General features: G+C 43.5%; 1 protein-coding gene across 1 annotated transcript; it reads right to left on the reverse strand.

The window, feature by feature from the left end:
- Nucleotides 1-484: 484 nt before the first annotated feature.
- LOC142894248 (vesicular glutamate transporter 1-like) lies at nucleotides 485-12,817 on the reverse strand. The gene is made up of 13 exons (XM_076035517.1): nucleotides 12,109-12,817; nucleotides 6,745-6,997; nucleotides 6,521-6,639; nucleotides 6,318-6,432; nucleotides 5,627-5,714; nucleotides 5,448-5,534; nucleotides 5,191-5,327; nucleotides 3,907-4,056; nucleotides 3,627-3,759; nucleotides 3,065-3,175; nucleotides 2,774-2,901; nucleotides 2,529-2,598; nucleotides 485-2,416 (listed from the first exon to the last, which is right to left on the reverse strand). Exons 1-13 carry the CDS (start codon nucleotides 12,168-12,170, stop codon nucleotides 2,148-2,150), a joined length of 1,722 nt encoding a protein of 573 aa, XP_075891632.1. The 5' UTR covers nucleotides 12,171-12,817; the 3' UTR covers nucleotides 485-2,147.
- Between the last annotated feature and the right edge of the window lie 4,631 nt (nucleotides 12,818-17,448).

Below are 17,448 nucleotides of genomic sequence, written 5' to 3' on the forward strand. Positions count from 1 at the left end.
ACACACACACACACACACACACACACACACAAGCACAACACTTGCAGAAGGATGCAGCGTAATTTCATTGTAATAAATAAATAAATGCATTGATTTCAGAAACCCGAGCGGGACGGCCTGGGTGATGCTCCCCATGCTTTTTACTGTCCGGCGCGTCCCCCTATCTGGTGCCAGCAAAATCTATACTTCCCTCTTCTGTTCCAAGCTTTTATTCTTCAGCATTTTGATCAATACGCTGTCTGCAGAGAGGGAGGGACAGCATTATGGGTAACATGAAGCCGTCACATCCAAAGACCAGTATTAATAGTCCACAAGTAAGGAATGGAAGCTAGGAGAGCTGGCTCTGACACAATAGAAACCTGATGTATCACTTGGCAAAAAGGAAAGATATATAAATATTTTTAGAGTGTAGTTTACAGACCAAACATTATGTTTTATGTTGCCTTATGAATGTTTATGTCTGCAAGGAAAACCTATATTTAAGTGTGATAGTGAGAATCATGATCTCTAGGATTTATTGTTTTTTTCACATGTACATGTCTGGTAAATATACAGCTGTTGTTTGAAATGTAGAAGAAAACATTTAACAAAGAATAAACAAAATAAAATAACAAAAAAACAGTAAAAACCCTAACTTTTCATGTTTGAGCAATCAGTCAACATCCACTAAAAGAAGCCACATCAAGAGCTCAACCTTGACCCTTCGTTCTAGGGCTAACTAGACACACTTCAGCATCTACAAACAAACATAACACAGTTTTTATGTACAGTGAAGTGACGTTTTTTTCATTGGTTATTAGCTTGTGACTTTGCCTTTGTGGTCTTCGGTTAACTCTGCATTTCCTGTATCTTTATGGCTTGCTGCATTGCAACACGAAAAAGCAAAAACTGTTGCTCTGATCAGCAAACAAAACAAAGACATGAGTGACATAAACCTGGCCAGTGCTTTTTATCCATTACAAGGCATTTTAACAGACTGCCTCTGTTATCATCTTATTATCAGTATTATTATCATATCTTTATCAGCCAATAAAAACACTACAGTTATAAATGTCGGGCTGGGCTGCGACTCCAGTGTTCAGTCCAGTTATATTTGCAAGTGCTGAGTTACTCTCTTGTAAAACCAATGAGAAAACCAATACTAGACGGCAAATTGCAGCTAAATAAAAGCATATTTTGTTGTATTGGCACAATAGCATGCTTTTGTTGTAAAAGAAGGGCATTTTGGGGAGAACAATTTTCCAGGGAAATAAGAACTATAAAGCGGCCTTCCAACTAGGCAAATACTAAACCCAATGGGGGGAAAGTCTGTATTTTTGAAATCATTGACAGTTGGTGTAGGTTCCAGAGTTAACAGTTGCACCAATAGCTGACTTCTGCTTAGTTGTATAAACTCACACAGTGAGTTTTCACTGGCAGTTCAACTTCGATAAAGTCCTCAGACAAGGTAGGCCAGTTTAAAAAGACACAGAAAATCTGGACAGAAGAACTATCAAGTGTATAGGAACACTGAAGAGCGGGTCAGTGGATAAACGGTCTTATGAAATTATAAACCATAAATTGCTGCCAGGGCAATTAAGCCACCTTTAGTTTGAAAAAAAGAAGCTTGAATTTACAAGGTGTCCAGCTTTATTTTTATGTATAGTAAGATTACACAATAAAACTTCAATTTGTGTGTTTTTTTCCCAATTACTTCAGAGGCTTAAATGCCATAACAGCGTGTGAACAAAGTTTGTATATGTTGCATCTCCCCAAGATGTGGGCAAAAATTGAACCGTCACCCCTGGAGGTACAAAGTGGGAAAACAAAGGAGTCTCAGAGGCGCACACATGAAATAGAAACACTGTGAGATAAATTCCTACGTTTCCCTCAGTGAATTAACACCAGACAAAGTCACGGCAGCCCTACAAACACAGCCTCTCTCCTCCTCCCTGCAAACAGCCCGACGGCTCCTACGACACTCTTAACATGCACAAGGTAACATAACAGCAATCACACACAAACACACATTTAACATTGACTAACGTGTTTTCGACTTTTGACTCAGGAGTCTCTCTTCAAAATAAGTCCAGTTATGATACACTCAGGAAATTGTCCCCTCCCTCTTCTCTCCCAGATCTGCGAAATCCGCCAAATCAAGTCAGCTCTCAGTCTCCACCTCCTCCTTCGTAAAGGTAACTATTGGTCCCAGCCGGTTGGACGTACTCCTCAGTTTTGTCCCAATCTGAGACCCAACCGCCCCCTCCTCCATTGGGGTCCGACCCCTGGTTCGTGGCTCCGTAACCCGCTCCGCCACTTGTCCGATACAGCTCCTCCGTCTCGTTGGCCAGCTCATCCTCATCCAGGATGCCACATTTTTCATCACTAAGCTGTTCCGGCTCTGCCCAGGCCTGTTTTTCTCCGGAGGCAAAGAGGCCTGCATCAGGGAGACATAAAGAAACGTTTCTACAGCGTATTGCAGCTATACCTCGTGAAAAAATAAAATGACCAAAGTCTGATATAGAACGGCAAGGTGGAAATATACACACCGTAGAATATGACACCGCCATAATGAACAATTGAGGCGATGAGAAACACACCCTGCCACTCCTCCCGTGTCTATCAGAGCATGATGGAAAAAATAGGCCGATTAAAAAACATTCAAAAAAGAAAATTCTGAAATGTACAATTTACTAAATGGAATAGCACACAAGCAAACCTCTTGTGCTGCCCACAGCAAAATAAACTAAATTTAACCAACAAAATATGAACAGAAGCTTGTTTAGATTCTCACCTTATGCTTTGTCATGGCACCAACAATAAGTGGGCAAACCATGCCAGACAAGGTACCCACACCGTTGGAGATACCCATGAGGATACTGGCATAGCGTGGAGCAATGTCCAGATGGTTGACATTAAAGCCTTGAAAAGGTAAAAAAAATCAAAATCTTAATTGCAAGTGTGAAGTTGTGTCTTGCAAACATTTGTTTCCAAAAAATAACAAAACTGTGTCCTGCATGGATGCATAAGTGCAAAATGAAGGAACTGCAAGCAGTTCAGTGCAGGACAAAGGCTTTAGATTCACCTGAAATGGCAAAGCCAGAGAAGCCCACAGCCAGGACTAAGAACGTGATGGCCACTCCTTTAGTGTGAGAGAAGCCCACCACCAGCAGCAGGGTTGCCTCCATTCCAAAGCCTGAGTCAGACACAGGAATCGACAAAGAAACAAAGAAGAACTCAGTTCGCTGTTCAAAATAGTAGGGCAAAAAAACAACTTAAAATAATCTAACTGATGGCCTCTTAATGTTTTCTGAGCAGTTTTCTAATAGGTCGAGGCTTGGCAGTGCCTGAGCAGCGTTGTCTCACTGCTGACACACAGCTAACCACAAATGATATGCACACCGTCCACTTGTTGGTTTCACTTCACTGTTGTTCTGTATAGACCTTTCAAAATAGCCAGGGCGTTGCAATTACTCATCATTCTAATTCTAACTAGCAAATGTTTTCACACCACTTTACTTGACAGTTTCAGCAGCCCAAATGGAAACCACCAAGCTGCTTTTTTTCAGTTTTAAGCCACAAACCAAAAACACTACTGTTTGTTTGCACAATTTTTTTAATGCTTATATTTTCAGACCCTATCTTACCTCCACAGTTCATAAGTTTCCGGACATTAGTAGTGGTCATGATATGATTGGAGCGCAAATAGTCAGCAAGCTGGCCTCCAATGGGCACGATGATGGTCATGACAAGGTGGGGAAGTGCAGAAACTATCCCAACCTATGACAGAAGAGCATAGAAGAAAATGTGTCATTGAGGTCATACAACAGAAAAAGCACAGAAAACACTTTTTGTGTTTTGACAATGCATAAGCTCCTGGTTAGTAACTGATTGATGTGTGGCCCAGAGCACGTATGTATGTATCACCTTGCTAATCTCAAAGCCAAACACTTCCTCGAAGTATGCAGGCTGGCTGATGAGAAGCAAGTAGAAAGTCCAGCTCCTGCAGAAGTTGGCCACGATGATGGCGTAAACTGGCATGGATGTAAAGAAGGCCCTCCAGGGTGTGTTGAATTTCTGTGACAGTGAGACGGAATGATGGTTAATGACACTGTTCTATGCTTGTACTTGACTTTGATGTCTTTGCTTTTCTTTTTAGCTGATCTTACCACAATTTTAAATCTTGCAAATGGCTAGACAGAAAATATCACACTATTTTAACTCCTTGTAATTTGAGAAACTAAATCTGACTGGCACATTAGTGGTGTGAAAGACAAAACATTTTCAAGGTCTACTGTGAAAAATATACGGAAATATGCAACGCGTTTCTGTAAAAATAGGGAAGAATGGTGGGGATGGGGGAGGACAAAGAGTGACATCAAGTGGTCAGATTTTAGACTGCCATACTCATTTGCTCACCATCCCTGTCTCAAATTTGTCAGTGAACTACAGTCGGCGGCCTTCACAGTTTTAGAAGAATGTCATCCACAACAAGTCCACTCCTTTGTAAAAGCTATGATCAAATTTGGGAAGCTGTCAAAAAAAAGCTGTAAAAAATTTAAAAGAAGAAGTTTATTCGAAGCACTTCACCAGGTAGAGTTTGCAGCATAGGCTACATATTTGCATGTCCACTTGCAAAATTGAAGAATTGAAGGCAATAAAATAATTGGTGATCGTCAGCTATTAGAACTGACGGCATCATAGCCAGCTAGCACTGGTGGTTAGCGGGGTAACCCTAAAAATGCAGGTCTCCTTGCGAATGAAGCAGAAGTGAAAGCTTAGTCGGTATCGGGAACCGTACTCAGCAACAGGTGACTTATAGACACAGGTTGTAGAATTTCAGACAGAACAGTATTTATACACAACAGAGTCTACTGCTTTTCAGTAGCAGTGAATAACCATTTGTTCTCAGCATTTGGGTATTTGAGGACAATGTAAACAAAGTGTAAAGTTTTACTTTACACTTATACACATATTTTGGGTAGTATTTAGGTTTTGCCAATGAATCATGCCAAATTTCACACACTGCACCTTTTAAAAAAATGCAAAATATTTTGGAAGTCAATTAACACTTATTTTCTCCTGTGTTCTAAGTGAGCAAATTTTTCAAAACAAAACACCCGTGTAAACTTTTCACATTCATTCAACACATGTTCTGGCTGTTCCTGCACAGACATGCTCACACTTTGTCACTTGTTATGTTGTACTTACCGTTATCGACTGCTGGGACGAATGGCCGATGCTTTCCTCTATATATGTTCTTTCTTCCTCTGTGATGGTAGGATGGGCTGCTGGGCTCTCATAAGAAACAAGGAACCAGAAGCAATACCAGATGATTCCAAAAGATCCTGGCGGTCAATGGAAGGTAGACAGGAGAGGAAAAGTGAGTTTCTCAAATAGAGAAAGAGGGTAACAGCTGTAAGAGACCCTCAATGCAGCTGTTGTCATGGTCGACAAGACTGCCTTACCGTAGACGTAGAAGACCGACGACCACCCTGAGTACTGGACCAGAATTCCAGCCAAGGGCATGGCAATTACAGCGCCGGCGTATGAGCCTGGAGAGAAAGCAAAGCATGTCTATGAAATGATGGGATTGTTTGGGCAGTCTTTTGCAGTGAGACACGAGACACAGAGCTGGCTGACGCACCGCAAAAGGCTGTCGTGGCCAAGCGACTTCTCTCAAGGGGCGGTGCCCATTTTGCCCAGATACCATGGCAAGCTGGGTATGAAACACCCTGCAGGACAAGGAACAAAGTTCAAATAAAAGTTGCAAATGTAATATTTTTCCATCATCAATCACTGTCCTTGTCTTTTTGAAAAGGTCCTATATTATCCCCTTTTTCAGATCTTTATTTTTCAACCAGGATTCTAGAGACACAGCCTCACTCAATTAATTACCCCCACAACTCTATATATCTAATGAATAAATGAATGAATCAATAGATAAATGAATGAATGAATGAATGAATGCCTATTAGCAAGCTCCAGTAAAATAAAAAATAAAACAATCAGCTCAGATTTCACTTCCTATAAACCAATGCTTTGTTGAATATTTGATGTGCTTGCACGAGGCAAGACAAAGCACCAACAAGTCAGTCTGAGAGGCTGAACCCAACACCTGGCTGGTGGTGGGGTGGCTATCCTGTGAGAGATATCAGTGCCCACTGTGACATCACAGAAGGTTGATTTTGAGAACTGCCGCCCTAAAAAAATGGGGAGGTCACTCACTGGATACAGACGCAGATCATTGTTGAAAAACATAACACAATTATTGTGTGATCTGTAGTGCATAATATGGGACCTTTAAAGAAAGAACGTATGGACAAGTATTGCAGCACCTCCACAAGTCCTTGAAACACCCTGACAATGATGACACATCCGAAATGCATCCGTGCTGCCGAGGGGATGAGCATGTTTAAGAAAGACGTGGCCACTATGGCAAAGCCGAATACTCTGGAAGAGAAGAGAAACAGAATAAACCACGTGTCACACGAGTGTGCAGCCGTCCATTGCTTACAGTCAGTACACTTTCCAGACAGACCTGTTTGCTGCAAACTTTTGGCAGATGAACCCTCCTGGAATTTGGGTTACTATGTACCCCCAGAAGAAGGAGCCATGGATCATTCCTACTGTTTCTGGATCCCAGTCAAACTGAGCTTTCTGTGAGAAAAACAAGAGTCACAAAATGGAAATGCATTGTAGACAGAGCTGGGTCCCAGTACAAGCATTCGCATGAAAAACCAGAGTTCCTCCGTGGCTACTTACCACTACGACCTGCTTGTTGTCTCTGTAGATGGTGTGGCTGTTGACCATGCTGACGATGGCCACGCCCAGGTTACACCGGATACCGAAGGAGATGCAGAAGCCGATGCCGGACAGGATGGCGATGATGTAGCGTCTCGGCAGGCCGAAACACGTGCAGTCTACAACGGGCAAGTCCTTCTCCTCCACCAGCTCGGGCCGTCCCTCTGCCGAGAGCTCGATGGTCTCGCCATTTTCCTGCTTCTTCTCGAGAGCTCTGTGAAAAGGGCAAAGGGCGCAAGATGAACGTACCATAACTGCAAGAGTTTGATAGTTTTGTCGGTTTTGTTTGAGAAGGTGACGCACTAAAGTGTTGTAAATAAGTATGTTCATGTGAGTTAATTTGACTTCACACTTTAAAGCCACGTGATACGACATTGGGATTTAAAGAGAAAAGTTTCTGCTTTGGCCACGCATTAATCATACTGGTCTTTGGTTGGGTTGCTGAATGAGTGCAGAGTAATCCAAGCTTCAGCCGGTAATTCTGCCATCAACTCCCCATCAACTCCCCATATGCCCACTAGGTTCCACTGAGGGTTTTTAGAAACATAGGTGTTGCGATGGTGGCATGCTGATACGCCTGCCTCATCAATGCGGCACTGCACATCTGCTCATGACTGGCAAATCTGAGATCCACATGTATCTGAATCCTACACTCTGCAGAGGTACCAGTCAAAGCTGCATGGCTTGCATTAGCATGTCCCAGTTAATCTGCATAGCAATACTTGCCAAATCTACCTACCTCTTACAGCAATATGCAGTAGTTGTTACCTGACACCATTTCCTCAAGGAATGGACACATCTAAACTGGACTTAAACTTCCTACACGGCCAGATACATAACTAATCTGGAGCCTGGATGAGGAACTCAGTTGTGGTTGTGGTTTGTGTCAGCTGAGTCCTAAAGTTTGCAAACTTCCTTTAGAGCTGAAAAGCAGAGAAGCAAACCTATACTTGCTAATTTAATCAAGTTGCATTGGTTGAATTGGTCTACACCTCTCATCGCTAGGGTTACTGACACTAACCTTAACCTTCAAGGAGTCAACTTGGTAGGTAGACTCTTTACAATTTGAAGGAGTCTTGGATTTGATCCAGAAAATGTATCAGTTCAATGATCTAGACTTGTCAAAATTATAACTCTGTGGATCTGCTCCCAGCCCATGAAGCTCCGAAACTTGCAGTGGCAAAGAGCTGGTCTGAGACCTGCATTTTTCTGTAATATATCAGAGGTTCAGGTTCAGGTTCCTTTCAGCACAACAACCCTTTTGAAGGAACTAATCAAGGGGAAAATCAGCCCTTAGCAGCTTACTCTCTGAATTCCATCTTGAATGAATGAGGCAGGATGTAGTAACCCAGTTCACTTAAGGTCCATATGCATGGTTTTGTGTAGTTCACATGTGCTCAGTTTCTCCCTGCAGTAATCCATCACAAAGTGTGCAAATCAAGCTTTTGGCTGCAGCGTAGACAGATCTTGCTGTAAGGGGGCTTGTTGACTGACAACTTTATAAAAAATGCATGAATCTGGTTGTCTGGGCCAGATCTTTGTTGCTGTCAGTGTGAGTGGTTACTCCAGCGTCTCAACAAGACAGTCCAGCGTGCGTGAAGCGTGCTGACATATCTTTAGCTGACTTTCCAGTTTTCCCAAGGCTAATTTAGCAGGTATCTGAGCTCTGCTGTCACATCACGACTGAGCCGGTCCACTCAGCAGTGCAAGGCACAGATTGTGAGGGAATAAAAAGTGTGAATAAAAGTGTTCTCCGTCTTGAGTCTTTAATCTGTGTGCATATGGCTTGCAGAGACGCCCTTGGAACCTGTGACCTCTGCCAGCAGCCGGTCTTACTGACATCAAATATGTATCTGAACTCAGCGGATCATCTATTAACCATGATATGCGCAGAGCTGAGTTCTCACGAGAGCCAAGCTGCAGGTCCACAGCAGAATTACTTTTACATGATAGCTTTTTTCATTACTGCATACTTGGGCTGTCATGTGTAAAATAAACGTGGTTAGAAGCAAAAATCTTCAGGAACTTCTATGACCGCGTTAGGGAAGCGTGCACTTCATCTGTGAGTTGGGTGGCCTCCAGGATATTCATATTAGTTCATTAAGGTATTAGGCAAAAATTTGGTGCATATACAATCATTTATCTATGGAATTTTTTAATGCCATAAAATAATGATATCAGAATAACAGTTGGCATTAAAACAGCCCAATTCTAAAAGAAAAGTGGATGATAACTATAAATACCAAAAGTCAAGATAGTCTGATTTATAACAGCATAATAAGAATGATATTAAGGTTTTTATTTTTACACAAATTGATAATGAATGCAGTGATAATGATAATGATAATGTATACTGCAACGTATGTTAATATGTTAATGTAATAATGTCATGATAATGAGAGGCACCACTAGCCAATCTTACACAGTACTGTTCATTGTGGATGGCAAAGCAGCAAAAGACAAAAGAGGGAAGTGAATAATAAATGTAGATTGTGGTTTATGTTGCAGCTGAGAACCTACTATACATTTTAAAAGAATAGAATTACACAATGATAATTAAGCAGATGACTACATAAAAGCCACAAAGTCATGAACCCTACACACCCGATATGTGACTGTAAGCAAGGGTTCTAACAATCTCCAGCACTGATCAAGTATTAATGGTTCCCATGTTTGAATTATTAATATCTCTGGCTCCCTTGGACTATTTTTGTCAGAGCAGGTCTCCCTCTTATATTTAACACTTCCTTCTTCCATCAAGTCCCCTGACTCACACACGCTCCCTCGCACAATTCACAGCATTCCGAACCTCTTCAACACCAATCTCTTTGCAGGTATCCAGCTCACGTCTTTCAAGTACGTCAAGTAACATTTTCTTTTGTCTTCTTCTGCAGAATAACTCCCTGCTGTGACCGCCTGAAAGCAAGAGGATATTTTCTCTACTGTGCGATGAAAATATTTGTCTCCACTCAAGAAAACTGCTACAATATAAAACTTGACGCTGAGATCAGGCCATGTTCCCCAGCCAAGTGAGGCTTCCTGGGTCTGACTCTGAGTTAATCCCTTAATTCATACACAAGGACAAGTGACAGGGCGCATCTACAGCCAGGAGTCATTGACTGGATGAGAAGGAGTCAAAATGATCACAGCCTATAGTTTGTTATGATGTAATATGAACACACTGAACCTAATGAAAGAACAAAAGTGTTGTTTATTGTGTTGTTTATGTCTGAACAAACGTTCTCTTGAAAAACATCCACTGAAAGAATTCAGTTCCGCAAGAGTGAAAAACTTAATGCAAATGCAAAATTATTTTTGGGCCAATGTTATTGTATTTTAACAGCATTTTATAAAGACTTTTGGACATAAATCTGAAAAGAATAATCAAAGCACATTGGATTGTTCTCTAAGATATTAGACACAGTCAGACGACAAGAGCATGATTAGGATTTGAATCAAGTGAACTGGGGTTTGGCTCTAATGTGCACTTAAATACGTTCTTTAGCTCATCAAAAAAAAAAAAAAAAAAAAAACCACTAATGGGGCCAGAGAGCTCCTACGAGATCCAAAACTTAATTCATTTTTTTAAAAAAATAAAACAGCTTTTCCTAGACAGTATTTAAATAAACAAGGACGCGCCAGCTGTGTCTGCGCGGCCCCTCTGTGCCCGCAGAGCGAGTTGCGTGCAAGAAGAGCAGCGCTGACGAGCTGGATGGCCCTCGTTACGCACGACAGCGAGCCACCCGGGAGCACCTGGGCACGCGCGCGCTCCGCGGAAATGGACGCCGATAGGTCAGTGTCGTAGGTCAGGTGCCCTAATCCCGGCTGGCTGTGAGGCGCCGCGCAGAGCGGGCGGGCGAGCGGGCGTGCGGGGGCCGCTGGGACAAGGCTACTTAGCGGGAGGTGAGGGCGGCCTATAGGTGTGCGCGGCCTGCGGGGATTTACGTGGGCCGACAGCTTGGACTGCGCACGGGCTATTTCTGGAGAGGATTTGTGTGTTTAGACGCTCCATCAAATCCCGAGAGAAAGGAAGTGGAATCCACCGACACTGCTTCAGCGATCAATCACTGTCTAAGTGCCACCCACGGCCGATCCGCGCGCGGCGCCGACACGTTCCACCACGGAGACTTGTTGCAAAATGGAAAGGCCGTGGGCATTCCGCTGCAGGCTGGAATTTACTGCGCAGGCAGCGCGTTTTAACCTTCAAACGCGTCATCAGAGCTTAATTACCACCTAATTATCGGACGTTTTCTTTACCCCCCGCCCCCTCCCACACACACACACACACACACACACACACACACACACACACACACACACACACACACACCACCACCACCACGCTGTAAACGCATTGGACTGATGGAACCGGATGCGCAAAGCGCGCACTGGCGCCTCACGGAACTAGAAGTCCCGGGTTCTTCAGTACAGCACTGCGTGATTTTGATCCAACATTTTAAAGGCAGTCATTTCCCGCTCAGGTTAAACCCTAACATTCAGGTGTCGCATACTTTTAATTGAGGAGGCCTAGTTTAAGTAGGTGAACCCAGACTGGATCCAGCGCCATCTTGCGCAGATGATCTGCAGATAAAACTGGTTGGGCCCGTGGGGGAACCTGATTTTAAATTATACTAAGGTTCAATGTCAAAGCAAGTGGCAGTTTAAGAAAGTTCAAGGGGCGAATTAAAGAATTATGATGAGTTTAAAGCGGTGGTTGCTTTATAACAAATTACACAGTGTCCTATAAGCATTGAAACATTAGCTTAAGAAAAGGTGTACAACCTTGTTCTTTCCTGTGTGTAAACCACATGATGAATAAGCTGTTTAATGGGCCTAACCCTGCTTGTCAAGCTTGAACTGTAAAATATATAATAAATGATAACAGTGTTACTTTGAGTTGCACAAAAACCTGAGGGGTCCATACAATTTCCCTGCTGCTGTTGGGAACTATATGCCAGAAAACAGGTGCTTTCGAAAACAGTTTTGCTTGACACCAGCATCAGGCCCATGACTAGTTCCTCTGCAAACTAATAAAAATGTTTTCCCCAGTGCGACACAATAAAGTGAGTAGACCAGATGTTGTGCCAGCTCATCCAACCCCCATAATCCAGGGCCTGCAAGCATCTTGATCTTGAAATCTTGGATCCTGGGTCACTTTGCTCGTCCTCTCATGCAGCCAACCGACTTTAAGACAACGTGTCACTCAAACATTTTGCCCATCATTCTGTATCTTACACCCTCGTCTTTTACTTGAAAGCACGATCTACTTTAGGCACTTTAACATCAGCTGATTGTATTTCTTCCCAGAGATTTTTTTTTACATACCCGTATATTTTCCCGAGGGTCTTGGCTGCCACGACCTTAAATCTATCTGGTCGGACCTCCATCCTTGCAGCTCCAGGATCCGACCAACGAGCAGTCTTTGCGCGCTCCCGACCGAGCGCACAGCCGTCTCCTCTACTCCCTCCGCCCCGTGTTTAGACTCGGACGGGGAAAAAACTCGTTTTTACCCACTTTCGGGCTCCACTTCCCCCCCCCAAAAAAATAGATGCACCTATGAGCTGTATCCGCCACAGCGGCTTGTCCAGATTGATTTCCTTTCCGCTTCACCTGCCCTTGTTTAAAGTCCCGCAAGCAAACATTCTCAATCCAAATCTGCCGGTCCTCAGTGTCCGGATCAGCTCCTGGGTTCTGAGGGTTTTTTGGTTCCTTTTTGGTGTCCCGGAGGTTTTCACGCCGCGAACTGGAGTCAAACTTTAGACACGATCCGTGACCAAGCGGCGTCTCTGGCCGTGGTCCTGAAACCAGATTACCGCTGCCTGCGCGCTAATCTCTCCCGGAGTGTGTGTAGTGAGTGGAAGGTAGCATGTCACTTCCTTTCCCCCCCGCAGCCCGGCGTTTTAAGTAGAGACTATTCAAGTCGGGCTATTCTTGGACAGCGCAAGCCTTGAATGGGGCAAGTTGGAGTAAACACCGATCTGCGATCGAGGCTCGATGCCAGAGTTCCCCGCTACTGGGTATAGGCGGGAGGGGCACGAGCACCCATTAGACTGTTTGAAATGTGGCGTTAATTAAAGAGGAGAGGTGCGCGCGCATCAAAAGGGTGTATTTAGGGAGGGGGAGCCAAAACTAATACAAAGACAATTTCCATCATTTTGTCGTCTGAGTCCTGCGTCCATTAGGCGTCAATAATGTGAGCCCGTCCAGCCGGTTCTCCGGTTCTCCGCCCTCATCGATGACTGGCACTGGCGATGGCTCACATTTACTGTTTGTCATCGATCCCACCTAAAGAGCGAGATGATGCGCTACTGAAGGAAAACTATTGATTGGCGCTTCAAAGTGTGTAAATTTAGGTCCACGGTGTAGCTACAGAGCAAGGGAATAAAGAGAAGAAGAAAAAAGCTTCTACCTCAGACAGCTACTAATGTGTGCTTATTTTTGGATTTTCTTTTTTTTTTTTTTTTTTTACCTTATTAAATTTGATTTCCATTTAGTTGCATCGACCCAGTATTGTGTGTGTTGGACTGATTCTTCTCGCATCTTCCAGTCAGTGTCCTGATAAAGAGACGTAGCTGAAGATCCCTGATCTCCATTTTCACATCTTTATTTTAGCATTGGACTCCAGTTGATCATCCTGGCACTAATATTTAATTATGTGCAATAACTATAATTATTAACTTATTACTGTATAGTATACTTCTTTTTTGTTTGTTTGTTATAAGCACATGAAAAAAAATCTGTTTACAAACTCCTGCAAAAATGGCCTCAAGAAGTGAAAAAAAACACTAGGCAGGGGTGTTGTCACTAACCTTGGGGGGGGATAAGAGTGAGGTATTGTGCCCTTTGTGACATCCCAAAGAGTTGTTTTTTCTCATCCAACTATGACAGACTTCAGACAAAAATGTATGGCTATGTATAGAACAATGATGACGCTAATTTTGCGAAACGTCGGGCCATTGAATAAGTTGACCAGATGAAAACATTGGTGTTGGCTTTTTCATTTTGTAACTGCACAGAAATTGCCTCACCAAACCAACAACTGAGTCAGGAAAGCCAGAATGAATAACATTTATCAAATGAAAAAAAAATGTATATATCTACAACGTATCAACAGTGAGAGTTTATTTTTTTTCTCACGGTACAGTATTGAATCATTATGAGTGATTTATGATGGACCGTAAGGACACAAACATATTCTACATAAAGGAATAATTTACTCGGGCAGTGAAAATGCTAACAAATGGGGCAGGTTCGTTCTGCCTGTATGAAGCCATGTTGTGATTGTTAAACGTGCAGAGAACAGCGTGATGGTTCTGCTTTGCCAAAAGGAGCCACACTCAACATCAGGTGCAGCTCTTCTGCAGATCTTTGGCCGATATGGTTCTCAGGCAGCGGGATGAGAGGAAGAGGGGAGGGAAAGGGATGGCAGCGAGAGGGGGAGACAGGCTGGGGGGCACTGAGATGATGGAGGGAGTGTCGGAGAGTGAGCCGTAACCTTCTCCCCGGACGCCCGCCGCACCAGAGCCGGCAGAGACGTGGAAGAAGACGGGAGGGGGGTCTGCGGGGTCAGCGGTCAGATCTGAGGACAAGAGACACCAGGAGGACCACAACACGTTTTCAAGACATTTCTTCCTTCGCATATGAGGGTGTGAGAAGATGAGCCATGGCACAGCTTCTGAGTTTCTATCACACCCTAAAACTAATGTTCAACTTCCTCACAGCAAGAAAGTTGAGGGTTTGATTCCCAGGCCCTGAGTTTGCATGTTGTGTGTGTGTGTGTGAGTGCGGATGTCTGTTTGTCTCTGTGTGGCCCTGTGATGAGCTGGAGTCTTGTCCAAGGTGTCACCTGCCTTCACCCAGAGGTGGTACCAAGACTTCAGCGAAGACAGGACTCTTTACTTGTCGTCCCAAATCTATGCGTAACTGCACACATACACACACTTTATACTTTTTTAATGCTACGCCTGCTCTTGAACGTCTTCAGCTGAACGCGCTACTACAAAATGCCAAAAAGCTTGAGGTATTGTAATAAAAAAAAGGGAAAAAAACGTCGTGGAACATCAATAAACACTAAACAGCCCGCTCATGTTTGATACTGCAGCTGATGCCTCCAACCGATAACACCCAAGGGACTGGCGAGGGGGGAAAAAAACGCTCTTGATGAGCCTCAGCTGTCTAACTCTTCCTTTGTCTGCTCATGAGCAGAGTTTCTATTTTAATCTTTAGCCTCATTTTGTCATTTTTTTGTGCTTATCAGTTTTTTTTTTCCCTCCTTCTATAGCTGACAGTTTTTTTTGTTGCAGTGCCACTCTGCAGTGCGGGAACAATAAGACACGAGTATCTTGACGCGCTCAGTCACGCCCCTCTGTCAGTCGCCGCAGACAATGGCTCTGGCTCCTCAACGCTGGTTTTTCCCTCCCGTGGACCAGCGAGCTCACCTGAGTCGTCGAGGAGCTGTGCGTGCAGGTACTGCTGTTTGGTGTAGAACTTGTTGTAGATGCAGTACACGGCAGCCATCAGGGCGAAGGTTCCGACGGAGGCGGCGATGAACAGGCCCACTTTTGCGCTGTCTTTATCTGAAAGAGCATCTTTTGGAGACACAGTCAGACCATTTCGCACACACATTGTGAACCTGCTAGACAGAAGAATGTGCACTCGAAACACACTTACAGATTCCCTTTGCATTCAGATTAACTGTTTGCCCTTTTTGGAGAAGGCCCCGTGAATGTGGTGGAGCAGGAGGAGGCGGAGGAGGAGGAGGAGGTGCTACCAGGGCCTGATGGCCGCTGAGCTCCTGCTCAGACGGCAGGCTGCTCTGGAAGCTGCTCAGTGGGAGCAGCAGCAGCAAGAAGAGAGCTGAGCTGCTCGCCATGTGGCTCATCCACTGGGGAAAAATCTGTGCGATTTAAGATTGAGTGCCAAGTTATGGGAAGATTGCTAGAAATCAAGTAATTTACGCTTAATCTAACGCATAGATGTTAAGCAAACAAACATACAAAGACATCCACACATGATTCTCAAAAATAAACTTCTGTTCGATAACCTGTGTTTACCTGGGATGGAAGCGACGACAGTGTGATCCTGCGTGCCGAGTATTGGTCCTGGCCTCACTGCCTCTACAGCTGAGAGGAAACTGCATCCAAGACAACTGGAGTCCCCAGACAGCCAGCGATTCCACTGGCACACCTGTGACTTCTCCCTGTCACAGGTGTGGCCTTAAAGGAAACGGCTTATAGAAGTGGTACAAAAAAAAAAGAGTATATTTTGAAGTTACAAATAAAAGTTAAAAGCCCATCGTCTAACACTGTCAAGGGATCAACTGAGAATGAATGGGAAAGAAAATAAACATATTTCTTCTAACTGAGATAAAGTCACAAAAACATATTTTCTATGGTTAATAACAATATTTTCGTGCAAACAAGGTCCACTTAAAAGGAGTCCCCTAATATTGCAAGTTTCAAGTTGCTGATATCATGTTTTCTTACCATGACAAGGCAAACAGGGAGACATCAATTTCTCCAGAAATTAGTTTTATTTTCCTGTAAATGCCTCTAAATCTCATGCATTGGGCCTTCAAATCTCAACTCATCTACTTAAGCAGAATTTCAGTCTGGCTTAATATGTTGCCATAAAGGGCACAGGGACACACCCATGAGGACAATGTTCAAAATTATAACCAAAGTCAGGCAACGTTGCTCTTGCATCTTTCTAGCAAAACAGAATTGACGGTAAACAAACAGTAAATGTTTGGTTAACCAATCTGAAAAATGTTCATTTACATTTGATCCAATTCCTTTGACCTTTATGTTTATTGTTGGAGAGAAAACTGTGTTGGGTTGGGTTGTGATACTAATTGAAACCTCAGCAGAGAGAAACAGTGAACTGCTTGACCCGAGCGACAGAGACCTCTACTGGCGAATAAATGTACTGCCTCAAACTCAAACGTGTCCAGTACTAAACTGCATTCATTCAGTCTTTAAAACGATTAAAAAAAAACACCAGCTTTAATCTTTTTTGTTTGGAGTGTAAAAACGGCCACTCTAAGGATCTGCGTGGTGCGTTTAGTTACTTAAAAAGCCTCCAGTACACGTTGCCCTCCAAGACTCCCACGAGGACAGCGCAGGCAAAGACAATGAATATGTAACAAATCACTGTTAAGTAAACCTGCAAAAGCAAGACTGCATGTCAATGCAACCCGCACAGTCTGCAAAAACAGGCCCACACACTCATACAGAAACGACTGCCAAAATTGTGAGAGATAAACATTATTTTTTTAATTCCATCAGGTGTGGGAGACTCTTTGGAAGTCTTTGTTCTGTATCTGCATGCTGCCCTTGAAAGCAGCTGTTCATGTGTCTAAACTGTGTAGATGGTCCGCAGGTGTGGAAGAAATGGGGGTCGGGAGCAGCCTGTGCTCTACACTTGACTGTTACCCCTTCACAAATTAAAGTGTTACTTTGTCTAATTTTCTATCAATAAACACAACATATAAGCTGCTAAATGTGCAATTAGCCAATATGTTGTTGATGGAAAAAGAATGAGAGTATTAATCTCCACACATGTAAAGCTTTGTCCAAGTAACCAGCTATACATGAGAAGTTGGACCTAGTGCCCTACAAAAGGTTCAACTGAGAATTCTTGCAGTCTGAGATTTACATTGTTGCT

Source organism: Nelusetta ayraudi, unplaced genomic scaffold (assembly GCF_046127955.1).
Source record: "Nelusetta ayraudi isolate G7.1 ecotype Tasmania unplaced genomic scaffold, CSIRO-AGI_Nayr_v1 ptg000042l, whole genome shotgun sequence".
Taxonomy (NCBI): domain Eukaryota; kingdom Metazoa; phylum Chordata; class Actinopteri; order Tetraodontiformes; family Monacanthidae; genus Nelusetta; species Nelusetta ayraudi.